This window comes from Rhododendron vialii, chromosome 7a, assembly GCF_030253575.1.
Source record: "Rhododendron vialii isolate Sample 1 chromosome 7a, ASM3025357v1".
In the NCBI taxonomy this organism is placed as follows: domain Eukaryota; kingdom Viridiplantae; phylum Streptophyta; class Magnoliopsida; order Ericales; family Ericaceae; genus Rhododendron; species Rhododendron vialii.
Window position 1 is genome coordinate 33089615 of NC_080563.1, and position 24779 is coordinate 33114393.

Below are 24779 nucleotides of genomic sequence, written 5' to 3' on the forward strand. Positions count from 1 at the left end.
TCACTGTTGTTGTTATTATTATGATTATTATTATTCTATGAAAAAAGAGTACTTAATTTTAGGGTTGTTCACACATCGGATTCCGGTTCTTAAAAAATGCAGTTCGGATCAAAATTCCTGCGATTTGGTTCCAATCCAATCCATAAGTCACAAATCGGTTTCCGTTTTACCCATGGATTGCCAAGAAATTTTTGCGGAATTAAGTTTCAGCATCTCTAATACTTATATTGATAAACTCTCACATTTAATGTAAATATTAGATAAACTATATCACATTTAATGTAAAATGCTTACAAACATAAATATTTCTCCCTTTTTCCCCACGTTTACAAGCATAGGACACACATACACTTGTACAAATGCTAAAATAGCCAGAGCCACACAATTGAGCTACTGCCCAACTTCCCAATTAAGTTTCCGAGCCAGAGCCACACTATATGGATACAAACACTTTACCCCCTTAGTTTTATATGGATACGCTAAACCATATTTAGGTAAAATTATCAAATACTACTAGTTAAAAGTATTTGTAACAATAGGTAAAACTATTTAGACACACACACACATATCTGGTTCGATTAATCCACGGTTTCTAAATGAAAATCCATGTACCGATCCGTATCTCACTGATAATTTTTGGATCCATGTCCGGATCATTAATCCGCGGAAGGGATCGGTTCGGTTCGGACCGATTTCACAGGTCACCACAGGTCACTGGATATTTCGAGCAGCCCTACTAAATTTACAAAATACAAAAAATAGAAAACTGAGCCGACAATATAACCAGCAACCTACCTCTGTTGCGACGGTAGAAAGAGCCTGTAGTTCCTTCTGGACTTTCCGCCTCCCATAGAAGACACAGCATGCCAGTGATGTGTACTGCACACCCCTTTCCAGGGTCCAGTCTCCACCTCGACAATGCCGACAAATCTGCAAGTGAATTTAACCATCAATTCTATTATATTGGACTTCACTCAGAGCAAGAAAATATGCAATTATGAAATTAAGCACAAGCACATTCACACGTAGACAGGTACACCCCTTGCGCACGCACAGCAACAGAAAAAAGAGAGCCACGAAGCAGGGTATTTGAACTAGTATTAACAGCAATACAAGATCTTAGTATTATTTTAGTATTATCGAAGGTGATCAAAGAATTCATCATAGAAGTTGATCATTGTAGTATTATTCGACCAAATTCAGAAGTTTCCAGACTTCTTTATTCACCAAACCAACCACAAATTACCACAACGAAGTCAAACGAAATACGTTGATGCCTTGCAAGTTCTTCGAAATTCACCATTTCACGAGTCCAAAATATCAATGGACGATCTCATCACCCCAAACATCATCTCGTGGACCCAATGGAAATCATAACTTTCTTGAGAGTTCTTCAAACTTCAATAGAATCTCATACCAAAATGTTTCCCGGTAAAAAAGGGAAAGTAAGGTGCAACCTGGAATAAAAGGCTAACGTTGGATCTGGAGCCACAAAAACAAAAGGTTAACCTGTAATGAGGAGGTGCGAGCAAAAACAACAAAAAAGTGAAAAACATACTTTTGCAACAGAGATTAAAATGAACCCCTTGCGCTGTTCAAGTGAACCCTCCCGCAGCCCAAAAAAGTCCAACCCACACTTCATCAATACACAAAAAAAGCCCAATCCACTAGCTGGTACCCACCCCCAAAGGGCCAAATTCTCTGCCTGCTCTTGCAAACTGATCTCTCACTCTGGTTACTTATAACAAGAAGTCCAAGTAAAATAGTGCTGATAACGAAGCTATTCTACACGATTTCAGAATATGAAACTCATTGTGGTCAAGAGGTGTGAATGTGTTAAAATATTCCTTTTGCTTGTGTTTAAAAAAGTTCAATATCGTTAGCAGTTCTTTATTTCGTAAAATAGAATGTGTAGGATTAACTTCTTGTATGTCACTGCTGACTCAAATTCTTGGAGCCACCCCGCGTATGGATCATATCTGATACAAGCAGTCATGGAAATAAAGGTGATCAATCCCATGCTACAGTAGACGATTACAGTAATGATACTCACAGCAGCAAGATGTTGGATCTCTCGTTCCAATTGTGAAGTTCTTCCAATAATAGCTATCGCAACAGCAGCTTCATTCTTTAAACATTGACCACATAAGTGGGCTGAATCTTGGACCAACTCACCACAAGGACACAATGCTTTGACAGATAGTAGTAATCAACTCTAGTTCGATGAGCATTCGGAGCATATGACTGATGTTTAGCAATAAATACCCGTCCCAGGCGGGGCATTTCTGAAAACCACTGGTTCAAGTCCACTCCAACTAGTCCAAAAACTCTCTGCAATGCTGGTATTATCTGTTTCGTTATGTAATAAATATCGTTCAATCTAAAGGGGGAATTGATCGCCAGAAAGTCCAGGGGGTCCACCACCATATCAACGAGGCGGGACCCAGGTTCTCCGTGGACTACGACATAAAGTACTCATTCTCCAGACTGTGGTTCTGCCCTAGGGTCCGTCCTCATTGATTTAGCCGCCACAATTGCAGCAAGTGGGAGTGACGAGGAAGCCCTCGTGCTGTAGGTACCTAATCGAACCTCCTTGGCAAAAACGAAATCCTGAAGAGAAACCCTGCCAGATAAAATCCGTTTCCACTGACGAAGCAAGTATGCAGCGTGCTTTAACCTGTGTACACACATATTCTTAAAAAACAAACCAATCTGTTTTCATCTTGTAAGAGACCGAAATGAGACACTACTGGAATAATGAAGCGTTTCAAACAAAAAGAGGCATCGTATAGTGAGACACATCAGAACTACTTAGCAAAACAAAACTCGTATCAACTTGAACATGAAAATTATTTGACTATAGTTGACCATTTGCATTTAATAGTGCTTAACGGTTATACCATACTCGTTCCTTTTTACTCCCTCCGTCCCAATTTGTTTGTCCAATTCTGAGAATCCAACTTTTTAAGGGAACACAATGATTGCACCTAGACATATTCAACTATCCAACATGTAACTTTTTTTAAAAGTTACTTTATTTTTTAAAAGAAAGAGCAAAAAGGGAATCTTATCTATCGAAAAGTCAAAGGGAGAAATATTTTGGGATATGCAAAAGCCTAAAAGTGGACAAACAAATTGCCAGAGCGAGTACAAATTAGCAAATCTATATATAAATCTAACAAGCATGATTACCAATAATAATGCTTTTATGCACTTAGAGAAGTTCTCCTCCATGCATCTAAACATGGGAGTAGAACATGTCAAAAGGTCACGTAGAGAGCTTAATATACCATAATTTCATTTATTCCTTTTCTTATCAGGTTGATTCCTTTCCTATACTATTAACAGCATTGGTAGCTCCAAAGCCAAAAGCATTAGAGTTGGTCCAAATGAGGGAGCATCACTAACAATGTTCCACCAGCTGAAGACAGTACTCGCGTGTTAAATACTGACTATTGTCCATAAAATGTTGCAAAATCTGGAGTGAGTGAGATCTATGTTAATCTAATTTATTACAGGTTATATTTTCATTAAAAATAACCAGAAGGCCAAGAAGATGGTGACACTCTGAAAGTGCTTAACTCAACTGCCATGCTTAGCTAAGATGCCATGCGCTGACCTGGCCCCATAATGGCAACAGGTTCCCAGAAATAATATGTAAGCTATAGACTCACCTATACACAAACGAGCACAAAAATTTTGGACCACAAAGGGAATGCTTTTCTTACCTTGCCACATTTAGCTACATAAAAAGCAACACCTCAAGCAGAATCAAACTCAGAATAATATGCTGTTGATACTAAGTATGTATCTCCTGCTGAACTACACGAACATGGTTAAGTAGATCCGAGGGCATCGTATGGCTTTGTTCTTAGTATTGTTTAATAGATGTCGAGTGCCAAACAGTAAAGGTGACGTGCAGACTTTCGATTTTATTAGATATATATGAAAGTAAAGGCTCTAAGCTCTGAACGGTTAGGCAAGGGTATAGGATTGGGATCAGATCGTACCCTAATTGTGGTTACGTTGAAAGATTAATGGATGATCTTTCCCCTCATTATTATTAGTAAGATGGGGTGTAGAAGTAGAAAGGTGCGAAACTTCTACCTGATGGATTCGCAGACTCGAGCTATCCCTCTCCTCTCAAAACGTTCCACCACCGGATCCCATATTGCCTTCAATCGGTATTTAGCGCCCAACAGGAAACCAAGATAGAAGGATGGGAGGCAGCCCACCTTGCACCCCAAAGCTGCTGCGAGTTCCTCTATGTTGATCACCTCTCCCACCGCAAAGATGGAACATTTCATCAGGTTTATCCTGAGTCTTGAAAGCGCCTCAAAGCAACGCAAGGTACATCTAAGGAGTCAGAGCTGCAAATGATTGGCTTCACATAGGAAAGCAAACTGAAGATGAGAGGAGGTCAGGCTTAAGGCTAAGCGAGCCAGAAGTGGGCCAAGCTGGAGTTCTTGTTCGAGTGAGCAGGTAAGCAAGCAGCCGAGTTCTGTAATAGAACTACTAATAAGTCTTCTCATCTCTAAGCCAGCAAATTCCTAATAAGATACACACCTTCTTGTACTTCCAGCCAGGTAAGGAAACGCAGTTGCTGTTGTTGAGTTAAACAAAGGGTAGTCAGATAATAGACGAATGGAGGGCCTATTCTGGACCAATTAGAAACTATAATCCCGCTGCACTGACATTGTTATGAATGAGTTTATGTATTAAGAGAGCTGTTAGTTATGAGTTCGTATTTTTCTAGGAACGGAGCTGCCGGGTAAACGAGTGAGCTTAGTCCGTAGCCGGGTAGGGAACTTTTGTTGCTTAGACCGGGTAAACTTAGGCTTAGGAAAGGTAGTTTACTTGCTTACTTTTTAGTGTAAGGCAGCTCAGCTGTAGCTAACTTGCTTGCTAAAGGTAGGGCTAACTAAGTAAGGTTTGCAGCTGCTCAGGTAAACTTGAGCTACGGACTTAGTAGTAAACAAGCACAGAGAGAGCGTGATGCCTTGAGATAACTTGTCAGCCATGAAAAATGTGGTTAAGAGTACCACGAGGAGGTGTGTGCATGTGAATTGGCAGATGGGGTTGTAAAAGGATAAGGAAACATAAAGAGGAAAAAAACAAAAGGATGAGTCATGGACAAGCGTTAACAGGGGACTGGGGGAGGCTTAGTTTGGTGAGGAGGCATGCTCTTTAATAGGGAAAAAACAAAAGAAAAAGAGAGGAGGAGGTAACGTGGGGGAAAATATGAGGAGCACAGAGAGATGAGAGAGTTGTGATGGAAGAGGGGGAGAGGGAGTCGTAGGAAAAACAGTTTGAGCTAGGGGCAGTGACCCTTGGACTACGGTGGTGGGTTTTAAGCAATATCATCACTGTAATTAAGCGTGGGAAACTTGGGAGTGGAGCGTGTGCATCGAATGGTTTAGATATTTAGATTGAGAGGTGCTTAAGGATATGGGTTGTTACAGTTGGTATCAGAGCTTGCAACAACCGGAAGTGTGAGGCAGGTCCCACAAGTGAGGAGCTTGAAGTGCTTATCGTCGTGCTTAGGTGGGCCCGACAAGTGAGGAAGTTGAGGTGCTTGTCGTGCTTGGGCGAGTCCCACATGAGACGAGCTTGAGGAGCTTGACGTACTTAGGTGGGACTTGTCATACACATCGCTTGGTGAGAGGAAGTGATGACCATGTGGTGCAACAGGGACGTTGCAGCCAAGGTGGGGAGATTGTTAGATCCCACATTGGAAGGGAGAAGAAAAATGAATTGGCACATAAGTATTTGTGAGCAGCTATTGTATAGCGTGAGGTTAACCTTTTGAGCCACATGGTTAGAAAAAAAAATACTCAAAAAACAGCAATAACTACAGAAAATGTACTACTGAAAGGAACTTTTGCAAGACCTTAGGTTCACTTTCGGTGAACTGATAACTCAGTTTTACTAGTTACTGTTTTTACTTCCTATAGTATTTAAAGCTGTCAATATCATTTTGGACTGTCCTTTTTAAATCATAACAATTTCTCCCTTTTCCAAATCCTTTTCCAATTAAAATAGTTCTCTCTCTATCAAATTCTAGGGAAAGAAGAAGATATTGTATTGTAATGCTTGAGTTTTAGTAATTGATATATACGATACACATACAAATTCCTTGTGTAGGCAGAACGATTACAACTTATTCATAAAAGATCTAAACATCATCAGTGGGTGCATGCTTAATGTCAAAATGTGTGTTGTATTCAGCTCGAGGTGATCAAAGCATGTAGAGTATTTAATGAAAAGATACATAATACCTGTAACACTCTCATTTAATATCCTATTGACAGATATGGAGCTTGGCCTTAATAGCTGATGAAGGTAGTCAATGATTCAACATGCAAAAGCTTTTGATATAGGATTTTACAGACATCAAGTTAAAAAGTGCATACTCACCTTATTTATATCTTTGTGTTAAAAAAAGATCCTCAGTGACTGCTCCCTTATCTTGGCTACAGCCCCACATGTATCCCTGCGGACCGTCTCAATACCTTTAGCATCAAACACAGGTTTGACTCGGTCAGGGCTCTCATAACTACAACCCATGTAACGCTTCTTCTTGAGGAGGAAACAAGAATGATAGACCTTCTCCATCTTCAACGTGACAGGATTTGGATTCGAGGCAGTTACTGCAGATGCAATCTCATGTCCTATTTCAAATGACTCTTCCACAGTGCGTCCTCTTAGGAGAACAAACATACTGCACCAAAGAACCCGTTTCTACTGATAAACCGTCAAAGTCAGAACAGGCAATACAAAAACAGAAAAAAGATGGTCTACGTAACGTACCCGTACCCAAGTTAGGGACACATATCCACGTATCCTAAGATCTAAGTTTAGGAAGTCCGATGCTTGGACTTGTACCCGCACCTGATACTCGCACCCGAGTCCATATAACATAGTCTACGTTTAATATTGGAATTTTAAATAGTTTCCAAAAAGCTTTCAGTCTGGAAATAGTTTTCATGGAATGGCTACTACTAGAGAAATCATTATCTGTATATTCCAGAACCACAAAGCAATCAGCACATTTGGCCAAGCATAAGAAATTGACAAGGTCAAGAAAAACATTGGAATACAGACTGAAATTCATCATGGCAAGTACAATGGCGCAGATTGTTGTCAACAAGTGGCTCTATCATCAAAGCAAAAATAATCTACCATCACAGACCTGTTTCAATTGTATGGATCTCGAATCATGATCAATACCAAGGGACAATTGTATACCTATCTGTGTCACCATAGATGACTTTAGCGTTCCATCTATCATGGGAATTTACAAATGATATAGCATTTTCCAGTGTTCTACTGCCACATTGAACGATACTATCAACAAGTTCTGCACAAGGCATGTGTCCACTAAATCCGGCAGCCGTATAGCCGTATGTCACATTCGCTATTAGCTTCAAAGCAAGCTGTCTAGCATTAAATATCTGGAAAAAATAACCAAATAAAAATAAAAATAAAGGAATGAACTCAAAAACTTATACATGCCAAGAAAGATCAAAGGGCAGTTCTGACCAGCAATTCTACCTATATAATAGCGGATTCTACAACACCCCTTGAACCTACATGCAAAACAGAAAGTACAACAAAAAAACAAGGGGAATTTTCACTTACACCTCGTGTAATTTGAGCGATTTTTAGAGACACCCCCTCAACTATATTTTTAAACACTTACACCCCTTTGTACTACAGACTAAAGTGGGACGGTTGGTTTTTCCGTTAGAATTGACGGAAAAGTAGATTTTTTTCACTAGTTTGTGTCATTTCTTTAAAAATTCCAATATTGACCTTAGAAACTATTTACAGGTTCAATAAATAGCATTTTAACTCCTTCTCATTCGTTTCTTTCTTACTCTCTTTCTCTCTCATTGTATGTATGATTTCCGACCAATATGAATGCCTTTTATTTTTTAAATTTAAAAGTTAATCAAATTAAAAGTTACCCCACATAATTTTGACCTAGAATATACATGGTATGATTAATCAATTTTGAGATTTAATGGCTTCAATTCTAATCGTTAATTTAATCGAATGTGAGAATTTCATTAAATTGGAATTAATGTTGCTTGTGATAAAAAATCAATAGAAGTTGTGATAATATCCACTTTTATAGTGGTGCTATAATTCATTATCATCTCCTTTTTACTTACACATTAAAGTTTTGACTAATTTCTTGGGACTAAACTTATATGGGGTAAATTCTAAATCGATTTAATTTTAAGTTCATGAAACAAAAATACATTTGTATTTGGGGGGCGTCGCAACTTGAATGGGGAGAAAGAAAGGAAGAGAGTAAAAAAAAAAGAAAGGAAGAAAAAGAAAAAAAATAGGAAGCTCTATTTGTCGGTCAAGGAAGCTTTTTATGACATGTAAATGTCTTTTAAGATCAATATATTAGAACAGTATTTGGAAGCGAAAATGCCACAAACTGTGAAAAAATCTATTTTGCCGTCAATTCTAACGGAATAACTAACGGTTTCAAGTGTTTAAAAATATAATTGAGGGGGTGTCTCTGAAAATTGCTCGAAGTACAGGGGGTGTAACTGAAAATTCCCAAAAAAACAGAAAGAAAGAAAAAGAATAGGTAGCTCACACAAGGATGGTAAAATGTCCCCTAGGACCCCTACAATAACCTAACGAGGAAGCCCCTTGTCTCACCAATGATTCTGTCTCCAGTTGTCCAACATGGGCATCCATCCACATAATCCATGGTGCAAAAGGTCAGATCAAACACAATCTCTATTACAATAGGGTGTGTTCAAGACTTCCAGTCCATTGAAACATCAAAACCTCTCCAGCCACATATTGGCACAGAAGGGTGGCAAGCCCATATTTAGTAATGTTTTGATCAACTTACTTTGTGGACATCCCCAACTGTTTTCTTTCCCGTCAGTTAAGATCAGATTCAGTATAGTATCACACTAGCTAACTATTCCACTATCTTCCATTTCTTTGTGGCCAGTCTTACTTGACTTTTCCAAGTTCCAACCACTCGTAAGTTCTTCCGGTCCAACATGGAGTTTGTGCTTTGAACAACGTAGTGCAAACTTCTAAGATCACCCGAAAGAGCAAAAAGCTCAACCTCCTGAATTGTATATCCCCAGCCACCTGACTGGAAAGGACTTTGAATTTGCATCTTTGACAGTATCCCTAATGACACAACTTGATGCCTAACCTTCCACCATTTTCACAAGGAATGGACTCTACTGTTGGGGACAGACAAAACTAGGGGATGCAAAAGAAACAAAAATTAGAACAAGAGAGGAAAAAAGGAGTTTATTTCACATTTTATGCATCTGTCTCTTTCATTTACACCATAATGGCTACAATCCTCCATAGACTTCCGTCCTTCAGTCAAAGCAAACAATATTTATCTTTTGAAGGAAAAATAAATAACATCTCAATAAAACATCTAAAGAAGGCATAAAGATAGATTGTCATACGAGTCTAGAATGCATGCAAAATTCAAAGTCAGATTTTAAGTGTTCTCGCACCCTGTGAAGAACTTGCTGTGATGGGGCCAACTTCTTCATAGCTTGTTTCACCATAATCCTAGTAGATAATATTTCCTCCAATAAGCGACGTAGTATGCCTTTGCGAACCTATAAATAGAATGAAATGGAGGTTATTAAGAGAGAACCAGAATGAACGACACCATGAAAAAGCCAGTGAAAACGAAGGAAACTGGTAAAATAAACATCCCAAAAGTGTAAGAATAGAAAATCTACTTGTAGAAGCAAATGAACAAACCAAACATACACGTACGGGGGTGAACATCTTTTCCAGAATAAAACACAACTAATTTGACAAAAATTATGGTAGCACTATTGACAATGAGACGTTAGAAGGTATAACTGAAGAAGGAACAGCATTCATCTCCAGGAACCCAGTAAGAACTGAACTTTATGTTAAGTTATGGGTGTATGTGTAATTAGCGTATAATTGAGCCCTTGTGTAATTAGATTAGGAGAAAAGGGTCTCAGTGTAATTACTTTCTTAGTCTTGTATAACTCTAACGTAACGTGGAAAAGAACCCTAATTTTTTGGATCTCAATTCTTGTGTCCAAGTTTACATGGTATCAAAGCGGACGAAACGATATACTTGGGTAACCCATTCTGATGTTCTTTCCTCGACGTTGTCAGTGGTTAACCATCAGACTCTTTCTCGGTTGATCAATCAATTTTCTTTCTGCACGAACTCAATTTTCTTTCATGTTGTTCGTCGAATCCAGACTGCATGAACCCAACCCAAGCTGCACAAACCTTTGTCAGCCGTCGTATCACGTCGCCTACCACCACCATTGGCTTTCCGACCTCTGCCGACCGTCGTACCGTGTCGCCAACCCACGCCGGCTGGTTTCTGACCATTTCCGAATACATCCGACCTTGCCTTTTGAGGCTCCTAGGTGTTTCGGGCTCTAGATCTTCTTGTGTAGTGAAAGGTGTCAGAACCGAAGGTGATTTGAGGCTGGGTAAGAGATTTCGAAGGCATTCAGTCTGATCTGAAGGTATTAAGTTGTTTTTCTGAAGTTCCAGGACTATTGAACCTTTATTCCGAAGGTACTCAGTTGTTCTTTGAAGTTCCAGGGCTATTGAACCTTTATTTTATTTTATTTTTTTGGAGTTCTAGACCTATTGGGAGCACTGTTTGTTATTTATTTGGCACTGTTGTTCTGTTTTCAAGATGTCAGAAGAGAAAAAACAGGCTTCCGCTAGTGGAAAGGATGAGTTGAGTCGTGTAGGGACTCATGATAATTTTCCTTTGGATATTTGCCCTATTAAGTTGGATGGTACTAACTATTTGATTTGGTCTCGTACTTTTACTTTGGCTATTGAGGCCAAAGGGATGTCAGAGTTTATTGAGGGTCTTGTTACTCCACCTATTGAGGCTGTTGAATTGAAGAAATTTAAATCTCAAAAATCATTAGTTATGACCTGGTTATTTAATTCTATGAAGGCTGATATTCGTCATACTTTTCTGCTTCTTGATACTCCACATAAGATTTGGACTACTGCAGCCCAAACCTATTCTCAGCAGGGTAATGATGCACAGTGTTTTGAGTTGAGGAAGAGGCTCCGTACATTGGAACAAAATCATCGTTCTGTTGCTGTGTATTTTGCTGATTTGAATGGAGCATGGCAAGAATTTGATTATTATCAGGGCTTTCAAGTTGTTTGTGTTGTTGATGCTGCTGCTTGGTTAAAGCGGTTGGAGAAGGAACGTGTTTATGATTTTTTGGCTGGACTTGATATAGAATATGATCCGATTAGAGTGCAAGTGTTGGGTCGTATTCCGTTTCCGTCATTGGGAGAGGCCTATGCCATTGTTCAGCAGGAGGAGAGTAGGAGGGGTGCTATGTTAGACACTCCTACTCCTGAGCATTCTGCCTTGGTTGCCATTCCACAGGGTCCATCTGGTTCTCGTAGTGGGTTTGCTCCTCTACAGAGTGGTAAGTCACAGTTTGGTACTAGCAGCGGGCCTATTGATCGTGAGTCCCTTCAGTGTGATTACTGCAACAACACCGTCCATACCCGGGATTTCTGTTGGAAGTTACATGGCCGTTCCCCTCGTGGGCGAGGGGGTGCATGTGGTGGTCGTAGTCGTGGTCCCGTGCGTTCTCAAGCCCAGGCTCATGTTTCGGAGTCCACTTTGCCTGATTTCGGGTTCAGTACTGGGGTTCAGGCGACATCCGATCATGTTGGTGGCTTTTCTCAGGGGGAGATGCAAGTTCTCAGGCGCCTAATGGCTCGGGCTGATTCTCCATCTACTGTAGCTCCTACTTCCACAGCAGCCTCCACTTCATCCTATTTTGCTCACACAGGTACCCCAGTTAGTGCATTTGCTGCCTCTTCTGCTATTCCTTGGATCATAGATTCGGGTGCTTCAGATCATATGACAGGTTGTTCCTCTGTGTTTGATTCTTACGCTACTTGTTCTGGTAAGGATAAGGTTAGAATAGCAGATGGGTCATTCTCTGCTATCTCAGGGAAAGATTCGGTTCGCTATTCTCCCTCTATTTCCCTCTCTTTAGTTCCACATATCCCAAACTTTGTCACTAATCTTCTGTCCGTTAGTAATCTCACTCGTTCTGCAAATTGTTTTGTGACTTTTTTCCCTACTCATTGTGTTTTTCAGGAACTGGATACGAGGAAAGGTGATTGGCAGTGGTGGCCTCCATTTTTTGGAGTCTGGAGCTCGTTCAACTCATTCACTCGTGTCATGTGGTCTAGCTCAGCAAACAGATAGAAATCCAGCTCTTTCTATGTTATATCAGTGGTACCGTAGACTTGGTCATCCCTCTTTTGGGATTTTAGGGAAACTTTTTCCTCATTTAATTAAACATTGTTCTCCGAGTCAGTTTTTTTGTGAAGCCTGTGAGCTTGGAAAACATAAACGATCTTTTTATGCACCTATTAATAAACGGAGTGCTTCTCCTTTTATGGTTATTCATTCTGATGTTTGGGGTCCTTCCCCTGTTACCTCTCTTAAAGGTTATCGGTGGTTTGTCACTTTTATTGACTGTTACTCTCATGTTACTTGGGTGTATTTACTTATGGGGCAAAGCGATTTTGACTGCAACTTACCTTATAAACTGAATGCCATCCAGTGTTCTCCACTTCAAAAACCCCATTGAGTGTCTTCTTGGTAGTTTTCGCGTCACGACTCTTCCTCCGAGAGTCTTTGGTTGTGTATGTTTTGCTCATGCTCCTCACCCCTCTGGTGACAAGTTAGGTCCTAAAGCCCATAAATGTGTTTTCATTGGGTACTCTCCTACCCAGAAGGGTTATAAGTGTTATGATCCTCACTCTCGAAATTTTTTTGTCTCTATGGATGTCACTTTTTGGGAAACAGAGCATTTTTACTCTCCCTCCGCTCCATCTCTTCAGGGGGAGCATAGACAAGAAAAGATGGGGGAGGTTTATAGTCATGGTTAGGGGGAGACGGAATTATTTTTTAATCAGGGTAAGAGGGAGAAGGAAAACTCTGGAGATGAACCAATATCTGCCGAAAGAGGAACACATGACATTGATGGTGATATCGAGAACTTATCACAACGGTGGCAAAGGCCTGACTTGCAGGTCTATACTAGAACTAGACGGAAAAATGGAAAGCTCTCCTATGTGATACCACCTTGTCAATCACAATCGCCTGCTCCAGTTCTGGATTCTTCACCCGACTCATCTGGTAATGAATCTTCTCCCATTGAACCTTCTTTTATTGATTCTGATAATCTTCCTGTTGCTCTTCGAAAAGGTGTAAGGTCATGCACCCTAGATCCTGTCTCTCAGTTTGTTTCTTATGATCATTTATCTCATTCATACCATGTCTTTGTTTCGTCTCTTTCTTCTATATCTATTCCACAGAATTGGCAGGATGCACTGGTAATACCTAAGTGGAAAGGAGCAATGGTAGAGGAGATGACAGCTTTGAAAAAGAATGGCACTTGGGAGTTGGTATCACTTCTAGAAGGGAAGAAATCAGTGGGATGCAAGTGGGTTGTCACTATTAAGCAGAATGCTGATGGTACAGTTGAGAGGTACAAAGCAAGACTTGTTGCCAAGGGTTTTACTCAAACCTATGGTATAGATTACGAGGAGATGTTTGCTCCGGTAGCAAAGATGAACTCTGTACGAGCTCTACTATCTTGTGCTGCAAATTTGAATTGGCCTCTGCAACAGTTTGATATGAAGAATGCATTCCTTCATGGTGAATTAGAGGAGAAGGTATATATGAATATACCACCAGGTTTTTCTTCCTCTGAGACCGAAGGAAAGGTCTGTAGGTTGAAGAAGGCTCTCTATGGGCTGAAGCAGTCACCTAGAGCTTGGTTTGGTAGATTTTCAAAGGCTATGTTGAGGTTTGGATACAAACAGAGCCATGCAGATCATACTATGTTCATCAAAGGAGCTGTCGGTAAGATTGCTGTCCTTATTGTCTATGTTGATGATATAATAATGACAGGCAATGATGTGGACGAGATTCTTAATCTTAAGTCTAACATGGCTCAAGAGTTTGAGATTAAGGATTTGGGATCACTGAGATACTTTCTAGGGATAGAGGTGGCGAGGTCTGATAGAGGTGATTTTATCTCCCAACGGAAATATATACTTGATCTTTTGGAAGAAATAGGAATGTTAGGTTGTAGACCTGCGAATTCTCCTATTGAGGCAAATCAAGGACATGCAGATCGTTGAAGCAAGTAGCATGTGAACCCCCACTAAAAATAAGAAGGTAACGTTCTGCATGTACTGCAGCAGCATGATCGGACCTTGGGGAAGGCGGCACCCCCCTACAAACAGTGAAGACAATATTGCTGTAAAGACCACGAACAAAACCCACAACTATAGATTGAGAAAGTAATCAGAAATTAAAAAATATAACTACGAGCAAAACTTCATACATTTTTTTTTTTTTTCACGTTTCAACTACATCTTTTTTCAACGATCAAAACAAAACTACATATTTTTCCATATTGCTGTGCTGCAACAGCATCGTGGCAAAATCACATTTGCAGGCTGCAGCACATGGAAGTTGAATGCAATGGCCAGAATCACCAGATTAACAACAATTGTGCGACGGCAGTAACTTTTTTACGTCTACAAAGAAAGGAAAACAGAAAACTACTGAAACGTCTCTTTTTTGAACTAGTGATACTTATATGAGCAGAAAAACATAACCCCAAAACCAAAAAGACTCTTCCATCACCCTATGTCAATATGGTAGCAAATGGTCATTACATGAACACCTCCGCCTTACATACATCATTGTTCCCATACGACACCAAACAACCAAGAACGTGAAATGGACACAAAAATTGCTTCGGAAATTTTAGAAAAAGCAACTTACACCGCATCTATTTCATCCCATGTCAAGGTTTCCAAGTCGAGAAGGTGCAGGTCATTCAGAAGGGATCTCTTTGCGTCTTGTCCACCAAATATGATTAAACTTGAGCCAACAACGGTCACAGATTGGCCTCCGCGTGAAACCCGACAAGCATTCATAGACATTAAAATCCGTTAAGTAAGAGACAACATCATAAACACATTCCTCCTTAAAAAGAATAATAAAAAAGCAGGAAACTCAACCTATTTATGAATTTATGCCCTCAAATTATAAACCAAATAAAGCATAAGCCAATTTTCAACAACCTGCTATCTTTTTCTTAAGTGTAAAATAGAAATTGTCATATCTCATTTCTGGGACAATATGACAGACTTATAGACTCATAGTATTACAAAGAAACCAAAAGCTCTTACTTCTAGTGGAAAAGAGCGATAAGCTTCTGACCATTTTACCATAAGCAAATTCATAGTATCTGATTCTAATTTAACCATCTCATTTCAAATGGAAATTGCTTTCATGGGAACTCAATAGTCATCGGGAAGAAACAGATGTCCTTGTTAAGATGTAAATGAACAAATACTGGTGGCTTCCCGTAAGTCTTCAAGGTTGACCAAGTACCAGTTTGAAGATCGAAGACCTTTACTGTCACAAGAAAAAACAAGAATAGTATGTTAGATAAATTTTGTTGATAAGTTAGAAGCTCGTATCATAGCATCAGAAAGCATCCACTAGAAAACACAAAGCAGATACCACATAAATAAAGTTTCACTTGCCAATCAATTATTGCAATTCTTTGGAATGGTTCTTAACATGTGTTTCTGACAAATTTCATCACTTATACTCCTATTACCCTTTCCATGTTTAAGCCAATATCTTGACATCCAGGTCCAACAGTAATAACTAAACTGGGTTCAGGATCAAGCAGATCAAAAAGAGACACCAGATTCATCACCTTGTGAGTAGACGCGCAAGCATTGGATTCTTGATGAAATATTCAATAACTTTTAACGTGATTTTTATATCGTATTAGATATTACACGAGATTTAATATTCATTTCACTCATTTTCACAACCTGAAGGCCTGAAATGAGTCAAGCACCAGTAACAGCTCAACTTCATCGCACATTTATGCGCTGCCTAATGGGTCTACCATCATCAAAGTCCCTGCTGTTGTCCGACCGGTTGTAAGAATCATTAAGCCCTCCATGTCGCCTATTTCCAAAACCTCCCCTACTAGGTCCTCTGGAATTGCGCGAATCACTCTCTCTGTTATCCTTTCTACTACGCCCCCCAAGGTCATCCCTCTGAAAACCCCTGCTATTGCCATAATCATCCTTCTGAAATCCTCTACTATTACCACGAGACCCTTGTGAAGATCTATTAAAACCATCATCCCTCTGAAATCCCCTGTTATTGCCACGAGGCCCTTGTGACGATCTATTAAAACAATCATCCCTCTGAAATCCCCTGTTATTGCCACAACCCCTTGAGTTGTGTCCTCTTTTATCTCGGCCTTCTTTCGTTCCCCCAAATCTATTTCTTGGAGAATATCGGTCTTCACCGTCAGATTCAGAAAAGGGTTCATCATCACTGTCATCAATTTGTCGTCTCCTAGAATGGCCGTGACTTAAAACCCGTTTGTCCCCTTTAGTCCGCCGGGACCCAAAATCCGAATCTGCCAAGTCGTCGGTGTCAGAATCAATCCCATAGTCTTCATCTAAGCCAACACTCCCTGCTCCACTACCTCTAGTTCTCCGACTGGAGTCAGCACTATGTCTAGATTTCCAGTTTGGATGGACCGGAAGCTCGTCATCTGAATCATAATCTTGTTCATCAACCTCAAAGCCAGAGAAAGTTGAATTTCCATGCATTATCTTAGATGGCTTATTGCGTTGTCGAGCAATCCTATTGTCACCGTCAAAGCCGTCAACATCTTCAGATTCAGATTCAGAGTCACCTTCAACCTCTGAGAAATCAATCGAAGAACTCTTACGTAATTGATGACTATTTTGAGTGTCCAACTCATAACTATCAACATCGTCGTCTTCTTCTTCATCATCAAAATCATCAAATCCTTTCCTAGACCTTTTGAGCCCACGATCATAGTATTCCCCATCATTTTCCCTAGGTGTTCTGTTGGGCCTATAGAATTCATTGTCGGGGACCTTAAAGTTTTCTCCTTGAGACTGAATGTGTGGGGGAAAATCTTCATCCAACTTATGAGAATCTGCATACTCAAAAGCAGCAACGTCTGCCCCATCAGATTCGTTGTCATCGAAGTCAAAATTCCATGCATTGGAAACCTCTCCCTTGCTGGGAACCTTCTCCAACCTCATCTTAGGACCACGTTGCCGGTCTTGCAATTGATTCTCCGTAAAATCATCCGGTGGACGCTTGTGTTCGCACTGAAAACATACCATATTTCGCCTATAATTCAAGAAATTGCACCTGCCAAATGATATCACCAGGAATGAACATGTTATAGTCCACATCATGTATAAATACTTGCACCAGTACTGGCACCACATGATGGTGAAAATGAGCTGGCAAAAGAAATGCTAAAATGGAAAATGAGAAAGTGAGCTGGTAAATGATGCAATATAGGTACATATGTTGGTTAATCATCATATTCCAACAGCCCCTTATTTAATGAGGAAGACCCTAAGTACGATGGTCAAAATCAGTGTAATCCCTCTGTACGATGAAGTGGTCAAGCTATGTGTATAGACATGTGTGCCCACACATATCACCTGTAATTATCTTCAACAAAGTAATAGAATCAGCAAAAGGCTATACATAAAAGTTAAGAGTGGAAACATACTGTGGGCATTCCCATTCTCCCGGAAGCAGCTGTCTCTTGGGACGCTTGGCATCACATTGCAGGCACACTGTATTCTTGGCAAAATTCATGAAGTCACACCTGTACGTAGAAATATCCTCAGATAAGTTACACAGGAAATTAATTCTCATTGAAAAAAACAAGCAGACAGAACACAACCGAATCATTCAATATGAATGATGATAGAATTCCCACTGATGGTCTTAAAAACCGCTAGATGGTGGCCATCAATACATCCAACTTGGCAATTTGAGAATAAAAGATCCACCCATATTTACTGGTCTGATGTCCAGCAGTTATTTAGAGGGCACCGATCTATGGTTTATGTTCAGTAACTCAGACGCATAGCACAATATAGGGGCAAATGACAACTGTTAACAATCTTCATAGTCCATATCTTCAGTTAATTCTGGTAATATTTCAATGAACGCAGCTGATACCGTGTCTTTCACAAGATACTACACCGTCCACCAGAAGAAAAAAGAAAAAGTTGGATTGGAAAAAGATATTCTAAAAATGTTTACAATTGGATGGTTTTAACCATTCTTGGCAATATCAATGTCTTAAAATCAATCCAAAAGCAGAACAAATTGGGCGTAACAAAAAATACAAACTTTAGAAGAGATACATACTTGGGACATAGCCAATCCCCCTTTTTCATCTCAATGTCATCACGTCCGACCCGTTTCTTTGGAGGAGGGGGTGGTTGCTTCACCTTAGGTGGTGGTTTTTTTATTATAGGAGGAGGAAGATTTGGATCTATTGGAACTGCACTCAACTTGACAACCTCATGCAGTAGTTTGCGGACAACCGTCTTCAGTGATTTCATTTTCAGAAGGGACTCGTTAACAACTGATCCATTCACGGGATCAAAGCCATATGTCAATAGGACACGCATAACATCGATAGTTCGTGCTTCATCCTCTTTATTTGTGACAAGATATGCTCTTTCACAAGAACTTCTTAAACTGCAGGAACTACAAACCTGAAATTTAAACATTCCATAAATCAAAGACAAACAGTTGATTGTGCTGATTATCCTATTCAATAAAGCAGTTCATAATTTTTACTTGCATTTTCTTAATCGAAGTGCCAAGATGTTGCTGGAAAAGAATGTGAGTCTGTGAGTCATGTAACATGGAAGCTTAGTTAAACTGTTTATTAGCCCCATTAAAACTATAAGATATTGACCAATTTCAGTCTATTACACTTCAAGATGGGCAAGTTAAGCATACATGCCCAAGGAAATCTATTACACTTCAAGATCACCAAGTCAAGCATACATGCCCAAGTAAAACTCCAACATCCATGTTAGGTACAAAGTCACCACTAACAGGGAGCTGCAATTTGTTTATGAGTAACATGTGATTCAACAATATCTGGGAAAGAAACTACTTTGATCAATTGATCACCCATGAGATATCTAGATAAAGCAATTATAATTTGATCAATAGCTCAGTCTAAGTCCTTGGGTACTTTGGTTGCTGCCTTCTCTAATGCCTACCGCGTTGCAGCAAGGATTATAGCTGAAGTTAGGGCTCTTAAAGATAGCTTGAAGCTTTACTCGGGCCTTTAAATAACCTTGGCCTGAATAAAATCAGACTCTAAGACTCTTGCTCCCGATTTACATACAGGATCAAAGCCTCCTTGGCAACTTTCTTATTGGCGGTATGCAATTTACTTCCCATTTCAGTTTGAATTCAGCCATGTATTGTAAAAGTAATTGCTGAGAAATAGGCTAAAGTGGGGGCATCAAGTGGTGTTTAATCTTCCTATGTTTTTCCTCTGGATCTCCCAGCTTCTGCGGTTGCTTCTTTGTGTTTTGATAAATTTGGCTTCCCTTATGTCAGGGACTGAATCTTCTTCTGATATTCCCTCTACATTTTCTTGTTTGTGTTTGAGGAGTTTTGGCTAGAATTGGGCAAATCTAAGTGTGATGTTTTTCTCTTTGTTCTAATGTGATTTCCCCCATGCCATCTAGCTTCCCTTAACTTGTATTCAAGTACAAAAAACACACATACACACAACGAAGTACTTCGACGAATGAGACAGAAAAACTATTTGAAATCCTAGAAGTAGAATTGCTGAACTTGTAAATCAGATATACATAATGGACACTATGGTACTACAGAAACCTCAATGGTGTACAAATTACACACATTTTTCCTCGTTTAAAACACAAAAATAAAAGAGCAAACTTCAGTTAGACCCCTTGTGGTTTGGTCGATGTGCGGAGTGACATCCTGACGTTCATTTATCACCACATAAATCCCTGTGGTTTGTGGACTAAAGTGCACCATGTGATTTTCCCTCTAAATTATCAAAGTGAATCCCACACACCAATGTGGAGAATAAACCATTTTTCAAAACAAAAATACCCTCTAAAATCTTTTAATTCCCAACTTTTTACCATTTTTTTCTTTCTTTTTTCTCTGCATTATTTCTCTCACTAACTTGCCTCCACTGCTCCGTCCCTATTACGCCATGCCTCCAGAACCTCCCACCCCTCCCCAGAGTTCCCACTAGCTCGGCACCCCACGCCTTTTCCTTCGAATTAGAAGTCACAAATTATGTAATTATGTATATTCAAATATCAACACACACACGCACGCACGCGCGCACACACACCATTTTGCTCAACCAATCTTAGCCCCAACTTCTCAGCTAGTTTTCCCTATTTTTCCAATAGAGAATTCAGCATCAACCAGTTTTAGCCAAGACTTTCTCAGCTGGTTTTCCATTTTTCAATAAAAAATCAAGCATTTCGCACACAAAATTGAACCCCAATTTTGAAAACCCCACTTGAATGTCAAACCAATCGAAAACTGCAATGGCAATCAAAAGTTTGACATTCTAATTTCAAGCCTATCAAAGAGACAATGACTACATTTACACGGTTTATTAGATAGGTTTGAAATCAGTTTTACCTGCCACTTCTATGGTATAAATATCTAAGAACTTCTGAATTCTAAAATCAAGTATAACCTCCTAAGTAGTTATAATATTCTTCTACACTTTTACCGAAACTGTGTGATTAACATTGACCTCCATTTTGATTGCATTGAAGAACACAGTTAGAGTTCCTGCAATCATGGCTTTGATTTAGATTACATTGCCTGATTGACATGTGGTTCCAATCCCATTCCAAACGCCCAATTTGTGAAAACCTAATTTTCACTTAATCCTGCTCTGCAAATGAGCATGTAATTCATTGTTTGAAAGCATTCAATTTTGTCGTGCCATTCCACGTTGAAGGTTTTAGATTGGAGTTTGATTTGTGAGGAGTCTGGTGTCGAGTAAACCCTCGTGATTCTACAGTCAGTCCTTGTTATTGGCGTACATTTTACTATACGTCTGTATACGTGCGTGTTTAGTACTTTAGTTAAGATGAGAGGAAGAAGATGAGGACATTAAGGTCATTTTATAAGCACCATCAAGTTGCATCAACAAATGTTAGTGGTGCACTTAGTCCACAAACTACAGGGAGTTACGCGGTGATAAATGAATGTCAAGGAGTCAACCTACACATTGACCAAAACACAGGGGGTCTAAGTGAAGTTTTCCCAAAGTAAAAATAACAAGCTAGAGCAGCCAATGCTACAATGGCAACCCTAAGCCCAAAGAGAACCAATTGACAAAATTGTGCAGCATATTAATTGCCAATCAAATAAAGCTTACATCTCCTTCATCGAGGTGGACGTGTTTCCTAAGTAACTTTGCCGAAAAAACCACCTTCTTGTCTGCACTAGGACACCCGTAGCCAACCAAAACTTGAATATCCTGTCTCGACAATGACCTGAAATCAATTGCCATTCTGAGCACATCTCAAGCAACATTACTTGACAAAAAAATGAAGGGAAGAGGGATACATATTCCAGATCAAATTAGTGAAAATACACTCGAAAGGAAAGTCTCCAAAAACAGTTAAAAGCATGTGTGGACATTCACAAAAAAAATTGTCAGTAACCCAACAGCCTCATTCAAAGTAAAATTTTCTTTTGCTGTTTTACAGTAGCATGTAGTGACTTGGGTCAGAGAATGGGGATGTGAAGTAAAGGAAACATAGGCATTTCAAAAATTGGGCCCTGAAGCTTGAAGGGCTAATTCCAAAAACGGCCGTTACGTAACGCAACGGGTTTTTTAAGGCCCGATACCCTTACGGGTGAAAATAACGACGTTACGAAAATTCATGTGCGTATTGGTCATTATGCATCACGCAATGGCCGTGACAACCTATTACACGACCGTTACGCCTACAGAACACCGAGAACAACTTTTCTACTATTTTTTTTTACCTTTCTGAGATCTCCATGTGATCCTACAGTGTATTCTTTGCAACTTTTTACAATGCCTTCACGTGCTAAAACATTATTTTGAGAAAACTCTCGTTAGATGAGAAAAAAAAAAACTTCAATTTCGTTCTTAAAACGCAACATTTGATCAAATTTTACTTTAAAATACTTGTAAAAGTAAAATATTGCTTTAAAACATTCAATTTAATCATAAATAAGGTTAGAGCATGTGTATCAATGAAATTTCCAGCACTTGCAAGTGCTTGAAAAAAATTCACAAGTGCGGTGTCCGATTCCCGTTACACATTGACCGATACTCCTAATATCCGCTACTCGCGACTGTGACCGTTCCACCGACCGATACCGCGATTTAAAACCATGGTCTAGCCTTTATTCTTTGGATGGTTTATACTTGAGTACCTTTCTAAAGAACAAAAACCTCTGCACCTAATTTAGGTTGGTTTTCATTTATTCTTTTCAAAGTTAGGACAAAGAAGGGATGATACGTACTTGTTAAAAAGATAGTCTCCCATTATCAAACAAGGTGTCATTTATAGGATTGAGTGCAATTTTAACCACATATAGATTCAACTTTGCCAAAAAAAAATAATTCATAGAAGCTTGGTTAGGCCAGTGTTATAAAAAGCGCTCTAAGTGTTGAGTGGAGTCGAGGCACAACTGCAACCGAAACATCTCAAACACCTTGAGGCAAGGCGCAGCTCATGAAGCACAGTTGAGGTTCGCAAGCCACATGATGTGAGACCATGAGAGCCTCATATTTTTTTCACACCACTGTGCTTAGACTCCATCACAACTGCTGATTGATAAGGGCTGCAACATTGGACAAGCTGCTAGATAAAACCCTTCGAAGTAAAATGCCTCAAATGATAAATAGGAGTGCATGATTATATATTTGATTGCCATTATATATATTATTATGCTTCCAAAGCTAAACTTTAACTCGTTGGGCACAAATTGTTCTTTGAACATTTTGAGATCTAATGCCTTATGATATATGGAATTCTAGATGCCTTCACTCATCTTAGAAATAAATTTCTATCTATAGAATTCAACTATATGTTTCTAACACTTGTTCTAACGAGGCGTATTTCTCGAGACAGATACGCTTATTGAAACAGATACCAATGTCTATTTTCACAGATTGTAAGCACATTGAGAAAGCAAAAAAAAAGAAAGGCACCAAAAGAAACAGACCTCATGATATCGAGATCAAATCATGTGATGATCTCTCATGTTTCCATCATATGACACAAAATAAGACCACAATGATCTCAATAGACCATGCGAGTCGTTCATTTTGGAGGCCATTCTAATGTGTTAATCATCCATTCTAAACTAAAAACCAGGTGGTAGGATATCCACAAACGCCTAGTCAAATCATAATCATCCGAAAAGAAACGCAACGTCAGAATCCGTCCATATGTCTCTAATCGTACTTTTCTCGAGATAAATATGCTTATTGAAACGAATACCGATGTCTTTTTTCATTAAGACATGTTAAAGCAATCAATTCAAAATCAGTTGGCAATAAGTGGAGAGGCCACCCAAACTCATACTAGTTTCGGCTCATATATTAACCAAAATGGGAAAAGCTCTAACAAGACACAATAAAGGCACCAAAGAAACAGACCTCAGGATATCGAACCGATCACGTCCGAAGTTGAGGCAGGCGGTCTGCACAGTCTTCCAATCCCTAGTGAAATCAAACCCTAATGAATCCTCACCAACCTCCTCCATCTTAAACCCTAAATCCTCCACCATCTTGTCCTCATCCTTCCTTCTATGATCAAAGTAGTTCTGCTGCACCAACCTCTCCATCAATTCAATCCACTCCGGCCACGGGTGAACCACCTCCACCTTCCTATCAGCCAACCCCACCACTTCTCTCTCCTTCACCTCCCTCACCTCCAACTCACCCGATTCGTTCGACTCGCTCGGAGAAAACCCTTGGCCGTGTTTTTTTTCATCTGTTTTGGTCTTTTTGGACTCGCGCCAGGCGCGGATACGCTGGAGGGCGTCGTCCTTTTCGGAGCGGTCACGCTCGATGGCGTCGATTTGGTCGAAGACGAAGCTCATGCGGGCTGAGAGAGAAGTGGGTTTGGTGGGGTCTGAGGAGTTTGATGATGTGGTGGTGGTTTGTGAGGAGGAGATGGAAGAGAAGCGGTGGTTGGGTGTGAGGTGGGGATGAGAGAGGAAGATGGGGCGGGTGGAGAGGCGGAGGAGAAGTAGCAGAGAGAGCAGGGTGGTCCGGGCCATGAGCCGAAGGGGGGGGGGGGGGGGGTGGGTGGTGGAGATTATGACTCCAGGGAAGAGTGAGGGGTTTGGGAAGGAGAAGCTTAAACCCTGAACAACAGTAAAATGATAGCAGAAAATTGGGCTAGAGCCCACAGTCTAGACTTATTGGGCCTTCTAGTCCGGGTAATTCTTTTATCAGGCTGCGGATTCATTATAGTCACTTGTATGCAGCCTTAGGTCCATTAACGGACCAAGCTACCCTTAGTATATAAAGGCCAGATTTAAACTCTGAGAAGAGAGGAGTTCTCGCTGTCGTCACTGGTGAATTTGGGGACGACCAAATTCACGATCCACCAAATTCAGGATCAATACTTCCTTTGTCTCGCTCTCATGGTTTCAATTGTTGAGCTCTCTCTCTCTCTCTCTCTCTCTCTCTGTCTCTCTCTCTCTCGTTTGGTTTGGTTTGGAGATTTAGGTTTGAATTGCTGTCGAAGGTTTCTCACTGTGATCTGACAAAGAT

The 24779-nt window shown here is 40.0% G+C and overlaps 1 protein-coding gene across 6 annotated transcripts; it reads right to left on the minus strand.

Moving 5' to 3' along the window:
- Window positions 1-489: 489 nt before the first annotated feature.
- On the minus strand, window positions 490-24324 carry LOC131332056 (zinc finger protein VAR3, chloroplastic). Of its 6 annotated transcripts, none has more exons than XM_058366093.1 (12): window positions 23655-24324; window positions 21390-21507; window positions 18344-18696; window positions 17694-17792; window positions 15946-17320; window positions 14876-15514; window positions 14177-14318; window positions 9522-9629; window positions 7249-7454; window positions 6418-6721; window positions 2054-2677; window positions 490-930 (listed from the first exon to the last, which is right to left on the minus strand). In XM_058366093.1, the coding sequence occupies exons 1-5, from the start codon at window positions 24278-24280 to the stop codon at window positions 15988-15990; spliced, it is 2529 nt and encodes an 842-aa protein (XP_058222076.1). In that variant the 5' UTR covers window positions 24281-24324; the 3' UTR covers window positions 490-930; window positions 2054-2677; window positions 6418-6721; window positions 7249-7454; window positions 9522-9629; window positions 14177-14318; window positions 14876-15514; window positions 15946-15987. The 6 variants fall into 6 exon arrangements, with proteins under 6 accessions (XP_058222076.1, XP_058222079.1, XP_058222080.1 ...); XM_058366096.1 differs by having other exon boundaries at window positions 1301-2677; XM_058366097.1 differs by having other exon boundaries at window positions 1247-2677; window positions 9471-9629.
- Window positions 24325-24779: the final 455 nt, after the last annotated feature.